At 36.2% G+C, this 19,380-nt stretch overlaps 1 protein-coding gene and 1 long non-coding RNA gene across 2 annotated transcripts in view; one reads left to right on the top strand and one right to left on the bottom strand.

Annotated features, from left to right (window-relative positions):
- The window catches only part of KCNT2 (potassium sodium-activated channel subfamily T member 2), a 115,298-nt gene that overhangs the window by 63,465 nt on the left and 32,453 nt on the right, over positions 1-19,380 (top strand). The window contains exons 11-17 of the mRNA XM_059477944.1: positions 1,457-1,621; positions 3,149-3,285; positions 5,117-5,180; positions 9,837-9,945; positions 15,152-15,260; positions 17,492-17,548; positions 18,626-18,775. Coding sequence (XP_059333927.1) covers positions 1,457-1,621; positions 3,149-3,285; positions 5,117-5,180; positions 9,837-9,945; positions 15,152-15,260; positions 17,492-17,548; positions 18,626-18,775 — 791 coding nt within the window. The remainder of the gene's footprint in view (positions 1-1,456; positions 1,622-3,148; positions 3,286-5,116; positions 5,181-9,836; positions 9,946-15,151; positions 15,261-17,491; positions 17,549-18,625; positions 18,776-19,380) is intronic.
- LOC132076688 (uncharacterized) overlaps positions 1-19,380 on the bottom strand; it is a 51,470-nt gene that overhangs the window by 9,084 nt on the left and 23,006 nt on the right. Inside the window, exons 9-12 of the long non-coding RNA XR_009418955.1 lie at positions 19,271-19,313; positions 13,553-13,890; positions 8,188-8,307; positions 632-704 (exon numbers count right to left, since the gene is read on the bottom strand). This is a non-coding gene — a long non-coding RNA (uncharacterized LOC132076688). The remainder of the gene's footprint in view (positions 1-631; positions 705-8,187; positions 8,308-13,552; positions 13,891-19,270; positions 19,314-19,380) is intronic.

The following is a 19,380-nucleotide window of genomic DNA, read 5'->3' as shown; positions in this document are numbered from 1 at the left end:
TTTCAAGGAGTTAGTCAGCTTTGTTCAATTTGTACCAAGCGTTTTCCAGCTCATTAGGTGAGGCTGGATGGCAGAAACCCTGAGGCTACATGGGAAACCCTGCCAGGATGTTCACTGTTCCACACAGGGTGATCACCCACCCTTGTGCCAGCAAAAGAGGATGTGGGGAGACACTCTGCATTTTTATCAAAGCTTACAGCAGACCTGCTAGACCATGAAGCTCCAGAGTTTCTCACACAGCCATAGTTTCCAGTCTCTGCTTCTTTGGCAGAGAACTAAAGCTCAGTGTGGGCAGACAACACGCAAGCCCTGGGAAGGTGGAAGCTCAAGCTTTCAGCATTAATTTTCTTGAAGTTATTTAACACTCTAATTAAATATTGAATGTATGCATTCATAGCCATATGCACCAACACAATTATATTCTCACCCAGTGAAAAATTAGTAAAATATAGATTCTAGTGAAAACTAAAATGTGCTCTCTTTAAGAAATTTGGTGTTTTCTAGGACATAGAAATTTCATCCTTAAGGTGGTTCTGATATATACTTCAGGCTCCCACAGGAGCAGTACATAACCTAGAATCTACTGGAATTTCACATAAATTTACCTATTATTAGCTGCTTTATTTTATACCTTTGTAGCGATAATGGGGCTTCATATAGTTTTCCATACACATAGTGGAGTGGGAGGCATTCTCTCCTGAGCCCTGCAATGAAATGAAATCAGTTATTATTCATGATCCGGCCTCTCCATCAGTGGAAGGTGGAGGAGAAAAAGATGCTATCACACAGCCATACAGTTAAATTGATCTCAGTATTAAGCATGTGTTACTTACAAGAAGCTTTAACTGGTATTTGTATGTTTCTTTACAGACTGTTATTCTCTTACCTGCATATATTGTTCAGCTGACAAAGGCAAAATTTGTGTATCAGCAGCTGCTTTGTATTTAAGTTGGATCTAAAATTATAAGGCAGTTAAGAGAGTTTACAGAACATCACCTTCAGAACATTATAAAATCTCTGGGAACATTTACTGCCCAAACTAAGAGAAAATGGTGCCTCTTTCCAAGTCTATTCACAGTATGTGTGTGAAAACTTAACTTTTCATACAAGGGAAGCAATTATGTAATAATACTGGAAAAAGAGAGCTCAGAGGCATAAAATACTTAAAGGAATAAGGTACCAGCCATCATTCTTTTCTAAACTCCTGTGATTTAGTGTATTCCTATGGTATTTTAATGAATTTTCATTGCTGTTTGTATGCGATAGATTCTGGCTCTATTGCTGTGGTTTGTGATCACCTTACTTAGAGAACATTTTACAAAGAAAAAGATATTGGGGCTAAAGGCAGCTTTTCATTGGGGGGGTGAGGTGAACAATGCAACATTGCTAAGTCATTCTAGAATTGTAGCCCTCACCTACTGGTCTCTATTTCACTGACAGTCAGCATCTCTTGCAGTTTGAACAGCTGGCATATTTGTGGATGGAGAGGCAAAAGTCTGGAGGAAACTACAGCAGATACAGAGCTCAGACAGAAAAACACGTTGTGCTGTGTGTGAGCTCTCTGAAGATTGACTTACTCATGGATTTCTTAAATGAATTCTATGCCCACCCCAGACTGCAGGTACTGAGAATGGAAAAATAAATCCCCCAAACCCCCCGCCCAAAACCATTGTTTGATTGTTGTTTTGGTTTTTGCTTGGTTTTTTGTTTGTTTTAAGAAAAGTATCTGAAAATGTTTTTAATTTGTAAAACTGATTTTGGGAATAGATAGTTGAATTGGGAACCTATACCTGTAGTAAGAAGCTGAGATTCAGAGTTTGGAGGCATTTTAATTTGAGGTATTGAGGGGAAAAGACTAAATAGGTAGAAATAGTGTCTTGTTGAATTGTGCCAATCTTTTTAGAAACAGATATTTCCATGTAAATTCCTTAGATTCTACCCAAAAAACCAGAAAAGAAATGAAAGCTACTCAATTTAATTTTTCCCCATTGTTTTGGGACTGGATCCAAAAATCCTCACAATTAAAAAACATCTTTTGGTTTTCACATTTTGCTTTGTTTTTTGCCAGTGCTAGGAATCACAGTATGGGTCAGGTTGGAAGGCACCACTGGGGATCATCTGGTCCAACCTCCCTGCTTAGGGAGGGTCATCCTAGAGCACATTGTACAGCCTTGCAGAGATAAGATCCTCTTGGAATTGTGGAAATTAAGAAATAAATACATGTACTTCAAAGGACAAAGATGTTGACAGAATACACAGATTTTGTTAGTGCACACATATTCCCTAGGTAATGCAAACTTGTCAAATGGCTTATGGAACATCTAGAAGCTTATTTCTATGAGATATCAATTTGGATTTGTTATCATTGTCATTGCTACACACTCTCCCTTTTAGTAAACCTTTTCTATGTCTTTTGCTAAGTTACCTGTGGTATCATGCTTCATTAACCACTGCAAGAATCACACAAATACAACCTTCAAACGGCTGAGCAGCAATTTGCCAAATCCCAAATCCAATATATTCCCCAGAACAATTAGCTAGTAAGAGGCATAAGCAATTGCACAGAGAAATCCAGTTCTTTATAGGTACAAAAACAAATTGAAACAACATTTTGTTAACTAAGCTGAAGAATGACTCAAGCTCTGTGATACACTGGAAACAAAGAAGAAAAGCCCCAATACTACACAGGTAATTTAAAAGGGCTCATATACATTCCCTTCACAGCTGAAATTGAGTTGGGCTCAATGATCTTGGAGATCTTTTCCAACCTTAATGATTCTGTGTACCAAGAAGCTGAAGGATACAGATGGTGCACTGCATCCAATAACATTTTGCTTTCTTAAGAAATCTCTGTGTTGCAGGAGGGGAGATTTCTATCACCAGCCTGGCCTAAGCTCTCCTCTCCCATGTTCCACTTTTCCCTCCTTTTCATTTGTGCACTTATGGATTCTTCAAACCATCCTTGCTTTTCCAAGCAGCACAGGAAGCAGTTTGGATAGGCCCATTAATGTGAAGGAGAAATTTTGAGGAAATAAATTCTGCCTGTCAGTGTCTTATCTGAGACATTTTTGACATCTCAAGTTACTGGTGACTCATTCTCCAGCAACATTAACCATGACTATTTCCCCTTTTTCTTCTGTTTTGACAGGACTATTATGTGGTTATTTTGTGTCCTACGGAGATGGATGCTCAGGTCCGAAGGGTGTTACAAATCCCAATGTGGTCCCAAAGAGTTATCTACCTGCAAGGCTCAGCCCTAAAAGATCAAGACCTATTGAGAGCTAAGTAGGCAAATATTGACCATTCGTTTTTATCTTTCATTCATACTGTTTGATAAATAAGTTTAACAAGCAAAGAAAGCTGTGCTAGAAGGAAACCATATTTATTTAGAGGGTGAAGCAAAGCTCTTTGACAGAACTTGCTTTTCTTAATATCTGAAATTTTGAACCCAATGTACAGTTTTGGTTTTTTTAAGTTAGGGGTGGTAACATTAAGCAGCTGTTCTCCTATATATACCCGAACTCTTCAGGGCCCTCCTTTTACCACATACTTCCACCACTGCTAAGAGATGCTCTCTGCCAATTAATAGTGAGTGACATTTATCAAAACACATCAGTCAAGCAGAGTTCCTCACACACACCTCCCTCCAGTGCTCAATCAGATGAGCTGCAAAGGAATTCACAGTGAAATTCATGCAGAAGGGTCATCTCTTTAAACTCTCCAAAGAGAGGGAAAGGTGATTCTTAGCAAATAACTGATTTAACTCATCTGCATTGCTCTGTGCTTTAGATAACTAAAATTAAGCTATTACCTGTCTGGCTATTTGTGACATTCTTTACCTGAGGGGAGTTATTTCTAAGAATCTCATCAGTGAGAAGCTTCATGAGCAGTGTTACCTTCTCAGACTTCTGCCACTGAAAAAACAGTGTTTAAAATTTGACAAGACAAGAAAGCTTTGTTCAAGATTAGAAATTTTCTTTTGGAGAGATCCTTCTTTCTTTTTTTTTTTCTTTTTGCTTTCTTGCTGATTTCAAGAAGGAATTCATATGTGGATTTAGCTGACATTTGTTCTACACATTACAAGAATTAAAATTAGGCTGTTCCCTAAATATAATCTTGAATTTCACTTATAATAACCTGGAGGTAGTCAGCTGTGGAACTGTGCTTTTTCCTGCAGAACATGTAATTGAATGTACCTGTCACAGAATAATTTTCAACCTCTCCTGAGGGAAGAAGCATAGTGGGAATTTAATAGAACATTGGATATGAAATATAACCCAGTACCCAAGATGTTTGTGCATTTCTTTTTAATGAGAACATAATGTACTGAGGAGCTAATAAGGCACATGATAAAATTCTTCTAATAAATAAAGTAATATTTACCAACAACAAAAAATTAATCAAGAAGGGTCTCATTATCAAAATGTATCCGTATATTATATGTGAACCAATGTCAAAATAACATGATAAAGATAACACCAAAAAGTAAAGGAATACCAACAGCTGGGTGATGGCATCAGCAGTGAATAGCCAATTACAAAAGACTGCATTTTTGCGGAAAAAATCTCATCTAATTTTACTGAATTTTCTTTCCTATAACTTCTTTCCTGTCTTCCCAGTACTACTTCTATGCTTAGCTAAAATTACTCATAGAGATCCCATGATTTCTTCTAATCAGAGACACTGTGAACTGAAAGAGTTCATTTAGTGCATATATAGACAGAAATGTCTGTTATTTATCCCAAACACATTACTCTTGTACATCTACCCAACTTTCTGCTCTCACTAGGCAAGACGAGTCTGTTACCTGCCCCTCTAGTTCATTCTCACCAGTAATAACTTCTGCATATTGCACTCTTATCCACCAGGCAGGCTGGTGCTCGTTATTCACCTGTCATACATAAAGTTTTTATCATGGCAGATAAAAACTTTACAAATTAAGTTTAGGGCCACTCTGCTTTTACTACTTTGGCACAGATTTTACTGTCACCAGGGTAAGAAATGAGAACAGAGTCAGCTTTGTCTGTGTTCTGTGTCCCTGTGCAAGATCTGACTGTGTGACACAAGTCCATGGGTGCCTGCTTGGGCTGTGACAGGTTTGTCTCCTCTCTTCCAGGATGGACAATGCTGAAGCCTGCTTCATCCTGAGCAGCCGCTGTGAGGTGGACAGGACAGCAGCAGTAAGTGGGGAGGGAGGAATGATAGGATGGACAGGTTTTACTGCCCTTACCCCCTCTCAGCTCTTTATTGTGCAACAAGGGCAGAACAGCATAAATGTACTGTCATAGTAGATACATGGATACATTGATAACTGCTCATTAATCACTTCCAAGAATGCTGCTCTGTCAATATTCAAAGTACCTGAACTGCTCTAGATATTCAATTTAATCAGTTGTATTTATTAAATCAGAAAAGAGACAGGTATCAACTGACTGGTATATTCAGAACTAATGAAGTAAAGCCTGAAATCAACTTCATAAATAAATTTGTAAGTAATACAAGTAACCAATATATACACTATTTGACCATTTTTCATATTGGTCATTTTTAAAAATGAAAAACTGCAAGATTCTTTAAATAAGATTCTGTGGGTTTGCTCATGCTGATTGTTATTTGCAGTCAGGTAAGTTACTGTCCACAAGGGAACACTGCTAATACCAACTTCTGTGCAGTGCATCTGTGATAAAATAATAAAACTGTACGAACTAGAACTCCTCCAGCTAATGAAATTATCTACTGATCACAGATATCCAGAAAAAAATTCCACTGGGGATGGATTCATGAACATAACTTGAAGTTTTTCACTATGTGAACTACAATAAATTATTGCAGTCTTGCCTCATTCTGTTCAATCTTGAACTCCAAAGGGGTTCAGTATTAGTCTGAATATTCCTGAAGATGCTTGTAAATTGGCTAACAAGAAAGAACCAGTATTTATAATTCAGTAATTATATTTTAAGTGATCTCAACAAAAAATATTGTTTTGGTGCTACTTTGTAAGAAACAGCAATAATTTTTCTAAATGTTGAAAACAGATATAGTAAAAAATTGGAAATGAGAGTTTTGCATGATATCTGTAACATTACTTAATATATTTTCTATCACTTATTACTTCATCTGGCATCAGAACTTAGTTGAAAGATCTTAGCTAAAGATCCTGTTCTGGACCCATCCCTTGCAGAAATTCACTGAGGTCCCTGAGAGACAAACCTGTGCTCCTGCTATAACATTTAAACTTACTGACCTAAGGACTTTGAATTTGATTCATCAGCAGTAGACTCCTGAAAATACAGCAGTGAAAGCCACTGAACTGGCAGTAAGTAATCCCAGAGTAGTCAAGCAAGGCAGAACTACTGCTTGGAAGTGACAGAGGGTCTGGGGTATTTAAAGGTAATAACAAGCAGGAGTTCTTGCAAATACCTGGAAAAATACCTGTAACTTCTAGGAGACTGAAAAATTCCAAAATAGCCCAGGTGTCTTATCTAAATCAGCCACGATTTCATAATTCAGAACAAATCAGCTACAACATCTCATTTCACATAATGTACTTGAGAGTTGCACAGTGGTTACAGATGAGAAATCCCATAAAATCAGTGTGATTTATACTGCACTGGGAAGGTTTATGCAGCATTAAGGACAGCAATACCACCAGTCAGCTGCTCATCTCTGCTCATAACTGCTTCAGAATTTATGCAGAGAAAAGCCAATTTTCAGCTCTGCTGGACTCTGCTGTAGGGCAGGCAGTGGGCTCTGCATGGAGCTCTCAGAGCTCCCATCCATTGTGGCCAGTATGGTGCAGCTCTGGCTCTGGAGCCATGGCCCACTGCAGCTCTTCCTTCCTGCCCTCAGGAAACACCAGGATGGGACCTGGCACACTTCAGCTGCCACTGCAGACTTCTATTAAATCTCATTTCTCTTTGTACCTGGAGCACACAAACAGGCACATCTCACAAAACACTCTCTCCTGGTCCCTTCCCCTGGGCCACAGTGATATCTCAGGGTCAGTGGGTTCTGAAGCTTTGAAACAAGGTGTCACATCTCTGCCTTGTTCTCCCTTTTGCTGTCAGATTACATTTTCACAGAGAATGCAATTATTTATACTGCAAGTGGAAAATTATTAATTTTTAAAAAAACTATTTTATCTTACTGCCCCCTAGGGCTGTGAAATGAAATTTATTGTATTTCCTACACTGCTCCAGCCTCATGGTAGTATAGAGGTTTGTTTGTCACAGGGCTGAAGGAAGTTCAGCTGTCATCCCTGTAACAATCTTTATGAGTACCACTGATTTTCCACCCTGCCGTTGTTGAGAAGCTGACAAACTGCTAAAAGAGCCTTGGACCCTCTCCTATGCATGACAGCTGTCAAAATAAAAGGAGGAGATTCCTGACCAGAAGAGCTGTTGTTACTCAAGTGGTTTTTTGAGGGTTTTTATCCCCCCAGCTACAATGCTCAAGCAGAGGATTTACTCATTTGCCATGGATACCCCTGGCTGTTCATTGCTTGCTATTTTGTTAGTTAATAACTTCTAGTGACAACACTTCCGCTGTTGCTGACAGCTTTGTTCTAATGCTTTCTGAAAATTCAGAGATGGTCCAATTCAAGCTTGCACCTTTTTTTTTCTGTTTCATTAATCAAATTGTGTGACTCTGCTGTACTGGTAATCTAAATCACAGTGTCTTAATGGCATCACAATATGGATGCAAACATAGCAGGGTATAACTAATTTATCAAGTTATGTGTGGCAAAAAAGAGGTTCAATTAACAGAACTATTTTAAAATACATATTAAATGCATTTCCTTGAGTTCTTATGATTGAAATACACCCACTTTAAAACTTGCAGCTTTTCATACATGAACTTAAATATCACCTCTATATTAATCACTGTTTGTATCTGTGGTAATTTTTGATCACTGACTGCGGGTCATTGTGTGGAAATCACACAGAAGAGTGATCATATTTTTTCACTCACCTTCCAAAGAAGCATATATTTAATAATAGGAACAGAAGTATAATTTTGTTTCACTTACCTCTGTTAGTTTTGGGTACATATATACCATATATTGGGAGAAAGGTGAACATTTTTTAAAGTGACTGCAATATAGCATAGAAATTGCTACATTTTAAAACAGAGAGCCACAATACTGTATGAAGAGACTGAATCTAAGAAATCGCTTAAGGTGCCTACCTGTATTTTTCTTTCTCTCCCCTGGAGTCGTTCTTCAGAGTGGAATTTGGGAGAATAACTGAGCAAAAATCTTGGGAACCAAATAAGTAGCTATTGTACACAAACACATGGGTATACCAACTGGAAAGAGAAAAAAAGAAACATTAATGTAAGGTTATTGGATTAACAGTGCATACTCACTGAGTTGATCTATGGGTCTAGGTTTGTTTGAGTTTTTAATAAAATAAGTGTAATTTGAATAATTCTATATTGAAATCTTTATTCTTATATTTAACAATCATTGCACATTCTTTTAAAACTGGGCTTTAAAAAAACTATAATTAAAAAAATCCAAGAAAATATCTAACATAGAGATAACTATATTTCTAGGCATGTAGCATATCTGTGTGACAGCCATCTAGCACATTACCTAGTCACTTGCTGCTTCTAGCTGTGTTGGTGTGTCATTACCTTAAGAAAAACAAGAAAATCCAACAGCACACACAAACACAAAATTCTGAGGAGGGTAGCTTGCCATATGTTATAGAAAAGTAAAAAAAAAAAAAAAGTGGCTGCATACAAGGAAAACCTACAGCAGGTCACACCCATGCTTTTAAATCTCCTAAATGGCAGATCAATCCTACATCTATAAAATGACTAATAAGAAAAATGTGAAATAAGATATTTTGCCATCCTCTTATTACTCTATTTTAGTTTTTCTAGTAGAAAAACTTGCTAACATCTCAATTGATAATAAAATATTATGGTTTGAAAATGTCAATTACACTCTGTTCCAGGCAGAGATTTTCCCTTGTGTTCACAAGTCTGAAACCTTTTCTTACTGCTGATGCTGCAAATATAATGAATCATTCTTTACATTTTATCTTTAAATACCACCAATTTCATGACTAGGTAAGGCATTTCAATCCAGTAATGGATTCCTAGATACTGCTCTGAAATGTTTGTTTTGAAATAAATAAAAATATGATGGATGATACACTGGAATTAGTCTTATGTCACAAAATTCAAAATATGAATGCACTACCACATAGATGACTTTTATAATTAGCAATGTTCACCCTGAAGTTAACTCATTCTTGCCATGTGGTAACAAGAACAAAAACTTAACAGCCTGAAAAATCTCTTGGAATCTTTGGTTAATAGCTGGCTAAATCCTGACATCAGTTGTGCAAACGTTTTAGTTCCACAAAAATTCAGATCTGCTTTTAATTAAACTGATATTTTTAGAATCACCCACAATTTTAAACTCTCAGTTCTTGATGTCATCATTTAATGCTATTTTAATTATGAGTCTCTTTGTAAGGACATCTATGCTACATAATTCTTGATTAATTAGACATGACCAATCACTGCCATCTTAAGTTTTCACACAATCATTTCATATCCAAATGTTACTCCTTTCCAAATAACACAATCATTAGCATGTGCAGAAAAATAGGAGAGGTTCAAAATACCTTATTAGTGGAAGATTGCTGGAAATTAATAAGTAAAGCAATTATATAACTTGCACATAAACATCCATACCAGCTGGTGCCACATCATCTTAAAATGAGTTTTCTTCAATGGAGCAAGTCTGATAATAGATTCCTTTTCTAATCTGACATGGTTATTTTTATTTCATTGGCACCCCCTCCTACTCTTTCTTCTAGGATCACCAAACTATTTTAAGAGCTTGGGCAGTTAAAGACTTTGCTCCAAATTGTCCTTTGTATGTTCAGATACTGAAGCCTGAGAATAAATTCCACATCAAGTTTGCAGGTAAGTGGACGATTGCTGGCATTTGAAGCACTTGTCAGTGTTTGACAGTTTGTTTCATGAACACAACAAAGTGAGAATCCCTGGGCATATTTACTACTTAGAAACTGATTAAATGTGCAGTTTTGTAAAATAATACACATCTTAGCCATGGCAAAGACTTACTTACAAGCACTTTTAAGAATTAATATTTTTATGCTACATAATATAGAGAGTATGATTATTTGATGTGTAACTACTCCTTTATTCCAGATCCAGGTAAGTCTCCAGCTTACTGTACCCATGTCTGTAATTCATTTCTGTCTACTAAAACATAGTTACTAAGGGCTGTATAAGAAGATCTATTCAGATTTAGTCCAACAAATGATAGAGGGAAAAATCTTCTAATTGGACTGTTTTTTACCAAGAGGTATGTGATTTTACCAAGTGATTTTAATTGCTTGCAAATATTTTGGAAAGAGATATATAATTTAATTCTATATCTAGTAAAACGCATGCCTTAGAAACCATGGCATAAAATGCAAAATGATGTTAAGAAATCTGAGAAAATCACTCTTGTAACCACCTTTTATCTGACAAACTATTTCTCTGCATTATATGTTTCTCTTTCTTTCTGTCTTTATCAGTCACTTATGCAAGTACATAGATGTACAAATGCACACAAATGCTTTTGGAGAAATAGCTCTGAAGTAAAAGAGAAGCTTTCCTTTTCAGCTGCAATTTTGAAAATTCAGTTTTCTTGAATTATATTCCAAGGAAGAAAAGATTGCTGATTCATGAAAAAATAAAAACAACTTTGGAAAAATATTAGTCTCCTCCATCATCCCAGAATGTGATGAAAAAGTAAATTCCAGCAGAACTGCTCCAGAGCAACAGTTAAAGCTGTAATTTTAAAAGCTGTGGAATTTACCACTGGGTTAGAAAGAAGAAGAAGCCCCATCAGTGGCAGTTCTGAAGTTATAAAAGTGTAATCTCAAGTATGAAATGGCACAGAGGGGAATAAGGCTCATGCCGTGATGAGAATGATGGTACTTTTTCATCTCCCCCTTAAAACCAGCCAGCACAAACATAATCCCTGCTCCCTTAGCCATGGCCGCTTTCCTTTATCAGTAACTGTGTTAATTTGTTGTTCCAAATTGTGTTTTTAAGAGAGTTTCATTATTCCTAATGGCTTGTCTCTGTAGGAGCTTATATACAACTAGACTTTTAAAACAGAGGCAATTTTTCATGTCTGTTTGAAGTGTTATAGAATTTGGACCATATTAAAAAAAAAAAAAAAAGAAAAACCAAACTAAAAAACAACAACTAAAAAAAAACCTCTTTTGGTAAAATTTCCTTCAGTTGAACTTCAGCATCATCACTGGATGCTCACCTACTGCAAATGTTTAGGCATTGCTGGAGCCACGAGAACAATATTAGTTGGCATACATTTTCCTGAGAGGATCTCCCTTTGGTATTGATGTCACCCAACTCTTCATCATCCTGAAACATGTACCCAGTGGGGGCTGCAGACTGCAGACCTGTCCAGAGTGTTTATGAGTGAAATTTGTTACAACCACCTGGAACATTTTTCTAAGTGCTTTTCCTGTTATGATTCAGGGCTGCTTTATTACTGCCTTAATGTAAAAGCTTCTTTTAAATCTGATATTCCTTGAAAAAATGACAATTTTCTTCCAGAGGCTTCCCAGAACAATAGTGGGCATTTTTATAAACCTGACGTACTTAGTAATAGCATTTATTCTTCTTTTTTTTCTTTACACACTGGTTTAGAGACTATAGCTGTCAAAAATGAACTTTTTGAATTTAGAGGAAATACAACTAAATAGGCCTCCTAACTAAAGTTTAACTTTTAATAACATTAAAAATGTATAAAGCACTAGCAGCCCATTTTCTCAGCAGCTTATATTAGGTTGACCAGTCCTAGATTGCATGAGGCAGTCCTGAAATTCAGATACTGACTGCATGTTCCAATAGGAGTAGGGAACAGTATGTGGGAAAAGTAATTGCTATAATGTATTCCCATCCTGTAAACAAGACTTAAACATCCTCCCTGTCTTTAATGAGAGAATGAGAATTTATTTTTGTCCTCAAAGCAAGAGAATGGAGGCACTTTGGCCAGGCTCATATGACCTGTCAGAAAGTCAGGTTTCTTGACTTTCCACCTGGTGCCACACACACATCCTTGCATTCTGTGCCTTCTGATATTTTTAACAGTGAATTTTAACTATTTTGTTTACAATATTAACCTGCTTACATTGCTATAGTGGCATAAATGTTTGTGCCAGCAAAACCCTTTGCAAGTTTAAGGTGTGAACACTTTAAATACATAGCCACTGTTAACACCACAGTCATCAGATGGGAAGCTATCTTATCTCTTGAGCTGAAATACTTTGATTTCTCCCTAGTAATTTCCAATATAAAAATGCCTTGACATGCCCAGTTTTTCTTTCAGTAATGCTGGCAGTTAGATTCCTAATCTTCCCACTTTTCTTTCAAACACACAAGGCTACAAAAGGCCATGTACCCTTGGTGCAACCTCCTGGCCCTGCATTTCAGCACAAAAGGGAAATAAAGTGAAGATTTTCCACAGCAGAGCAATATATTTATGCAATTCAGAGACTACTAAATTCAATATTTTCTGAGCTGAAATTAAAACTTTTATAATTTTTGTGTGTGTCTGTATGTGTGTGTATATATATCCTTTACTTTGAATATTTGGAAATTATATATAATTACAATTCCAGGAAACGGGGATACATTTGACATTCTCTATTTATTCAAAATGCACCCAATAATTAGCAAAGATTATTGAAGCCTGACATCAAAGCTTCAGTAGTTTATTTCAAAGAAACATAGTCCAGATTCACCTAAATAGATATTAAATGCAGCAGATGATTAATCTGTCCAATTACAGATAAAAATAGTCTAGAGGTAATGGATGGGCATTTTTCTCTATCAGATCTGGTAGTGGTCATGTTAACTTATCAAATTGACTAAAGAAAGGTTTCTCAGAATAATTGTGCCAGGTCTAGGTCATTCTTACCACATGGCTGCTGCTGCAGGCATAAATCAGTATTTTGAGTCTGTTTTATCCTCAGTAACATCACAGAAACCATAACTCACCCCACTGCAGTACTACATCCATTTGAGACAGACTTAGCAACAAAACTGCTGTCAAAATAGATTTTCAACAGAAACAGTGACTTACGGAAATTCTACATGTAATATTTCTTTAGTATAAACTCAATCAAAATACTTCTTTCTCTGGCAAGCTGATATGACATATTTAATATTCACTTCAAGACAAACTGCAATTTCCTGGGCTGCCTCACTGTCACACTGCATGAGTAATTTGCTGATTCTGGTACCTGCTGTCAGGGGCCACAAGTGATGTCCCAGACCTGAGGAGGGGGAAAGCTGTCATCCAGCTTCCTCCCTGCTCACCTCTGAAAGAGGCAGCAGTCAAAGTTCTGTGTAATCCTCCTCAAGACAAGGCCTGAGCATACACAGAATACACAGTTAACATTATAGGAAGGCTGGAAACTGTCAAATAATTGGAGAAAGGAACAAGGCATTTTTGACCTGGTCTGTGTCTAATACAAGAACTTACCTGCAGAAGGTCAGAGTCTCAAACAGGTGCAAAAATAGTCCAAAAGTCCAGCTCCAAGGCTCCTGATGTAAAAACACTTGACAACACCAGGTGACTCTCTTACAGACATGATTAAGAGGCTGTTGTAGGACAGCAATCTCTGCTGTATGCTGTATTCTTTGGTAACATTATATTTTACATAAAGATCTGCCAAGAAAGATCACCATAGATGTTAGAGAGTAGAGTGTATCTGGAGGATTGAAGCTACAGTTTTCGTCTTCATTGTGCCATCTGTGATTTATTAACTTCCATTTGTATATATTTAGGCCAGCGTGTACAGTTGGGTTCAAATACAAGATCTGAAATAACAGAGGATGAAATCATTACCCTGTGTATTTTTTCTTTTATTTTCAAAATGTTTAGCTATAATATGACAACACTCCAAACAAAAAATAAGGGGAGGTTATTTGGCAAAATCCTAAACAAATTAAGAATTAGCAAGAATTCTCTATCTTTCAGTGTCAGGAATGTGGTATTCACTTCCATATATCTCTGTCATCTCACTAATGGTAATGGACTGCAGATACTCTGTTCAAGCCACCAACTATGCCTTACCCTCTCTAGTCTGAAATTCAAGTAGGTTTATTAATGGCATATGGTCAACTAAAAGAACATACTTCTATCTGAAACATTTTCTGCAGAAAATATTTAATTGCTACAGCTGAAATATATTTACAGGAAGAAAAATCTCATTTTGTCCTATATTTGACAGTGTCTTTATATAACTAAATTCATCCCTTCCCTATGACATTTAAATAGGCCCTGATTTTCAGAAAATAGGAGAATTAATTACTCAATTCAGTAGTAAATGATTCTGTTACTGAAAAGCCTCTAGATATTTCAAAATAAAAGGAACAGAGAAGGCACAATATGCCTTCACTTTTATTTTCAGGAAGTGTCATGCTTATAGCTATACAATAAATTCTGTCAGGAAAGCAGCTTAGAGAGGCAAGGAGGTTCTAAGGATTTCAGTGTCACATTGGTGAAACCAGAAGCAGATGTGCAGAGTTCAGGTCTGGCTGGGGAGGCTGTTTGCCTGCCTTTACTCAGCAATTTTCATGTGCCTATGTTTTGATCATCAGCTGTACTACTTGTAATATTCTTTCTGATTAGGAGCAAATTCTGATCCCATCAAAAGAACCAAAGACCATATTCAGAGGGGAAAAATTGACTTGGTATTAAATGCCTTCATGGTTTTACAAAACCTCTCTGAATTGATGTTTCTAGAAGTTTTGTGCTTGTCCCTTTTAATAGCTATTTCAATACTGTCACAGATATATGGGAATTACATTAAAGAATAATTTCTATTTCCTTTTCATGCCATCAGCAAGCCCTGGAGAGCATTTAACTGTGATCTGGGTTTAGAACAGTAGCCATCCATGTTAGATAGCACAGACAGGGAAAATCATACACAGCTGATTTCCAAGGTTCAAGCAGAAAGTTAAGATGTTGGGCCAACTTTTGATTGATCCATCTTCACCACTTTCCTAGACAAGGAAGTGATAATTCTGTTCTGTTAATTTTATAAAACAATTTGTATCCTTCTTTTTTTCCCTACAGATCATGTTGTATGTGAAGAGGAATTCAAATATGCTATGCTAGCTCTAAATTGCATATGTCCAGCTACTTCTACATTAATCACTCTGCTGGTTCATACATCTAGGGGACAGTAAGTATAGAAAAAGTCTAGAAAACAGCTTACCCTGGGTTCTCAAATAATTACAGTTTTAAAAAAGAAAATGGAACTTTCTGCTCAATAAAAGCTTCAAATGCCTTACTCAAGGCAGTATAGTTTTGAAGAGAAGACATCCTCCCCCAGTATTTAAGAGTTTATTGCATGCTGTTGTGCCCCTTCACAATATAAAATACGAAAAAATTGAATTTCTGGTTTAGTAGATTGAAGTGTTTCTATCACAAAGTTCTACTTATGAACACTAACAAATCCTAAGAATATCTATTCTCATAGGTTAATTTCAAGGTCTGTTTCAATGAACTAAAAAAAAATAAAATGTTCTTTTGATGACATATGGTATTTACTCTTCTATGCCCGTATGTTAAGAGGCAAACAAACATCCATGATTTTTAATTTTAACATGACCACACTGCTGGAAGGGGTGCAGAATTATGGTGTCTCTGCAGACTGCATAGTCACAGCAGAGCTTCTCTGAATTCACTAAAATAATTTTACCAGATCTGGTGTATCTCTTTTATGCTGTATTCTTGGAATAATAAGGTATTTTTGATTGAAATGTCGTGGGCAGACAGATGCAATAAAGAGTGAATCTCTAAATATATTTGTAGAAATGGAATAGCTGCGTATACACTATATAAGTCTTGTAACATGCTAACTTCTTTTTCAAGTAATCATGAACCCAGTATATATCTATCTATAAGCAGAGCTATTTAACCTTCTATATGACATTTCTAGTATTCCCCTTTGCCCAGAATGGGGAAAACAAATTCTTCCTGGAACTGTTACTACTGAGAACAACAAATGTCAAGATTTTAATGGCAGTGTGCACTAAAATCTCCTAGTAGGAGGACAACAAAACATTGTTTGGATACCTGCTGAGTACTGTGGTGAAACACATTCTTTATACATTTTTTTATCTGCCTACCTTGTAATTCTGTGACATGCACAGAATCCAGAGCCTGTTCCAGTTATTTCATATTACATGCACCTAAAAGAAGAGCAGTGTTCCTAACAGCTGTCAGGGAATTTTCCTTCAGCACAAAACCAAACACAGAAAAGGGAAATGATTTCTGCTGTACTTAATACTTCAGCATTTCATTGTTTAATACATTGATCATTTACAGATTCCCAACTGAGATACAAAGTAACTGTCTGAGAATTCAAAAGTGCCTAAGATTTCTTTTGCAATCAGAGTTAATAGATGTAACCAGCATAATAAAAATAACTGGTTTCTAGTCTGGTCATTGTATACTAGGAGCAAAAAGAAAAAGGTTTTTGCACAAATAGTTGTAGCATTACTTTGAATCCAGAAGGATTAAAATAATGTGTGTTTCAGAAGGAATGTACACTTTATGTTATTGTAAGAATACTCTTCTGTATTTATACAGAAAGACTGAAAAAGTGAAAATGTCTAGTTATTATTTATCTACTGCAGTCAGCACTCTTCAGAGCATTGATTCTCAGACAGACTCCAAAATAAGGACATTAGTCATTGTACTGCAGACATAAACTGCTTTGGATTTGACCAATTTATAGTTCAGAGAGGGTTGTTTCTTTGCTTTTCCAGACGTATTCTGTTGTTGAACAAGAGGTAAATTAACTGCTAGTTGTTAAAGTAGGTGAAATTACCATTATTTATGCATATGAAAGATGAAGTCAGATGAGCAGTTGGGTTTGGCTAAGTAAAAATATCAGGTGAAAGTAGATTATTTAAACTGCAAATAAAAATTTTATATACATGTATTTAAACCAAACCAAATACTAAATTAGATCTACATAATGAAAATAATTTGTTAAATGGATTTCCAATGTTAATAGTCAACTGCTTTCCTTTACATTAGTTCCTGTTTAATTATCCTTTTATTATCATGATTGCTATTAGTACCTGCATGAAACCTTATGTCGGACTCAGATTTTAAATACCTGTTAAGGTGCAAATAATCCTATTGTCTGTTAAGGTGCAAATAATCCTGCTGTCTTCTCAACTGTTTGTGGAATTCAAAACTTTAGTCTGTGAGACACCAAAATTCTACCTTGAATCTTATTTATAATTTAATTATCAATCTTAATTAATAATCTTAACATTTATCTTTAAGTGTTACCTGGTTATCTGAACTAGTAATACAACTCTATTAGGGTTTGTTTGATGATACAAGATACTGGAAGAAAATAACCTTTCTGACTCGGAGTTAATGTGATCTTTACAGTACAGCCCCATGGGAAGCTTTCAGACAACTCACTGGAACCAAGCAGACATTAAACAGGTGACCATTTTATTTTAGCGGGAAAAGTGAAATAAGGGAAATGTTCTGAAATTACATGGCTATTTGTGCTGTTCTATACCTACTGCACTATTTATAGTGTTGCGACAAAAGTGGTTTACTTATTTTCGTCTTGAAACAAAATGTTTTCATGATGAGAGTGAAGAAACATGGCAAATGGGAGAAAAATACAAATTGTGTTAAGGTATTGAGACTGTATAAATGAGCATTAAAGGAGCATGTCCTGGGACCTTGGGATCTTCACTCCAAATGGGAAAACACAGGACACACTTGGCAGATTCATGACCTATCTGCACATATCTGTGTGTATATGCATCAGTTCCCTCCAGTGAAAATCATGCAGGCAGAACCTTGTTTCCACATTCCAAACTTAATCAAGAAGTTCCCAGGAGCTCCAGGTCTAAAAGTGTTGGGGTTGCTGAGGTTTGGAAATTTTCACTGAACTGTTTGCATTAAGTATAATGCATGGAGTAAAGGGTGATCTGCTTTTTAACTTACTTTCTTGCACCAAAGAAAAGAAGCTATGTACTTGTAATAGTCTACAAGACACAGGAACCAAAAAATACCCAGCGAGTATAAAGATCACTGATAAGCAAATGCAGAAAAATCTCTCTCACAAATCAAATGACCAAAGACAAATGACTCTTTCCTACATAAGTTGGTATTAATAATACTCAGACAGGAACCAAAGAGTCTGCCACAAAGCATGTGAAGAAACTGTCTTTATGAATGTCATGAGAATGCTGCTGGTTTTACCTGTCACTTCAAGCTGCCATGGATCTACTTATTATGGTGTGATTTTAAAGTAATTGAGCCATCTCTCTCCTGGTGTTAAAGTACATACTCTCATATATCTATTACTTAGCAGAAAATGCTCTTTAATACACCAAGATAATCTCTGTACTTAAAATATAACCAAGATTTGATCTCAAATACTTCTTTCAGATTAGCCTATGGGACCTTTTCAGTAGACATTTGTAGTTTCTGTTGACAGGAAATACGAATTCTGATTAATAAGAATTTTGCATTAGGTGTTAAATTATTCTCTTTATGTTTCAGGGAGAGTCAGCAATCACCAGAACAATGGCAGAAAATGTATGGCAGATGCTCTGGTAATGAAGTGTATCACATCAACTTGGAAGAAAGTACATTTTTTGCAGAGTATGAGGGGAAGAGCTTCACATATGCTTCTTTCCATGCACATAAAAAGTATGTTTATTTTTCTTATCAAGCATCAGAAGTTCAAAGAAATAATTACTTGTTTTGCCTGCAGCGTGGCTCTGCACTAAAGGCACAGTACTGCACATTGATCTGTTTCTGGGTTTAAGCTGCTGGCCACTAATATGGATTTATTTCTGTGAGTTGGAGCTGGTCAGGTAGAAGCTTATGTTCATCCTGAATAGCCCATCTCAGTCTGAGAATAGTGTTCTATAAATATAAAAGATAAGATGGACAACCAGCAAAAAAAGGCACTTTTTGGAGGTTTTTCAAGAACCACAATCCTTTTCCAAGTCCAAAACAATCTAGAAATGAATGGGTGGGAGGGTGTGGGGTTTTTAAAATTTATTTAGGACTCAGCTGGAAATCTGGCTTCCTTTGTCGCTTGTTCATATTAAGGAAAATGTTCAATTTAAAGGTGTCACATGGTACATTCTGGTAATTGTTCAAACATAAAACTCTTTTTTCTGTTAGATGATAACATACCTGCTTTAAGGTCCAGATGATGCATCACTTTTCCAGTGCTGCTCTGTGAGGTGAACATGAAAAATAAACACAAATCATGTATGTTTATATATTTGATGAAATAAGCATTT

This window comes from Ammospiza nelsoni, chromosome 9 (assembly GCF_027579445.1).
Source record: "Ammospiza nelsoni isolate bAmmNel1 chromosome 9, bAmmNel1.pri, whole genome shotgun sequence".
Classification (NCBI taxonomy): Eukaryota; Metazoa; Chordata; class Aves; order Passeriformes; family Passerellidae; genus Ammospiza; species Ammospiza nelsoni.
Note: the sequence above shows the minus strand (reverse complement) of the source record. Positions and strands in the feature narration are given on the sequence as shown.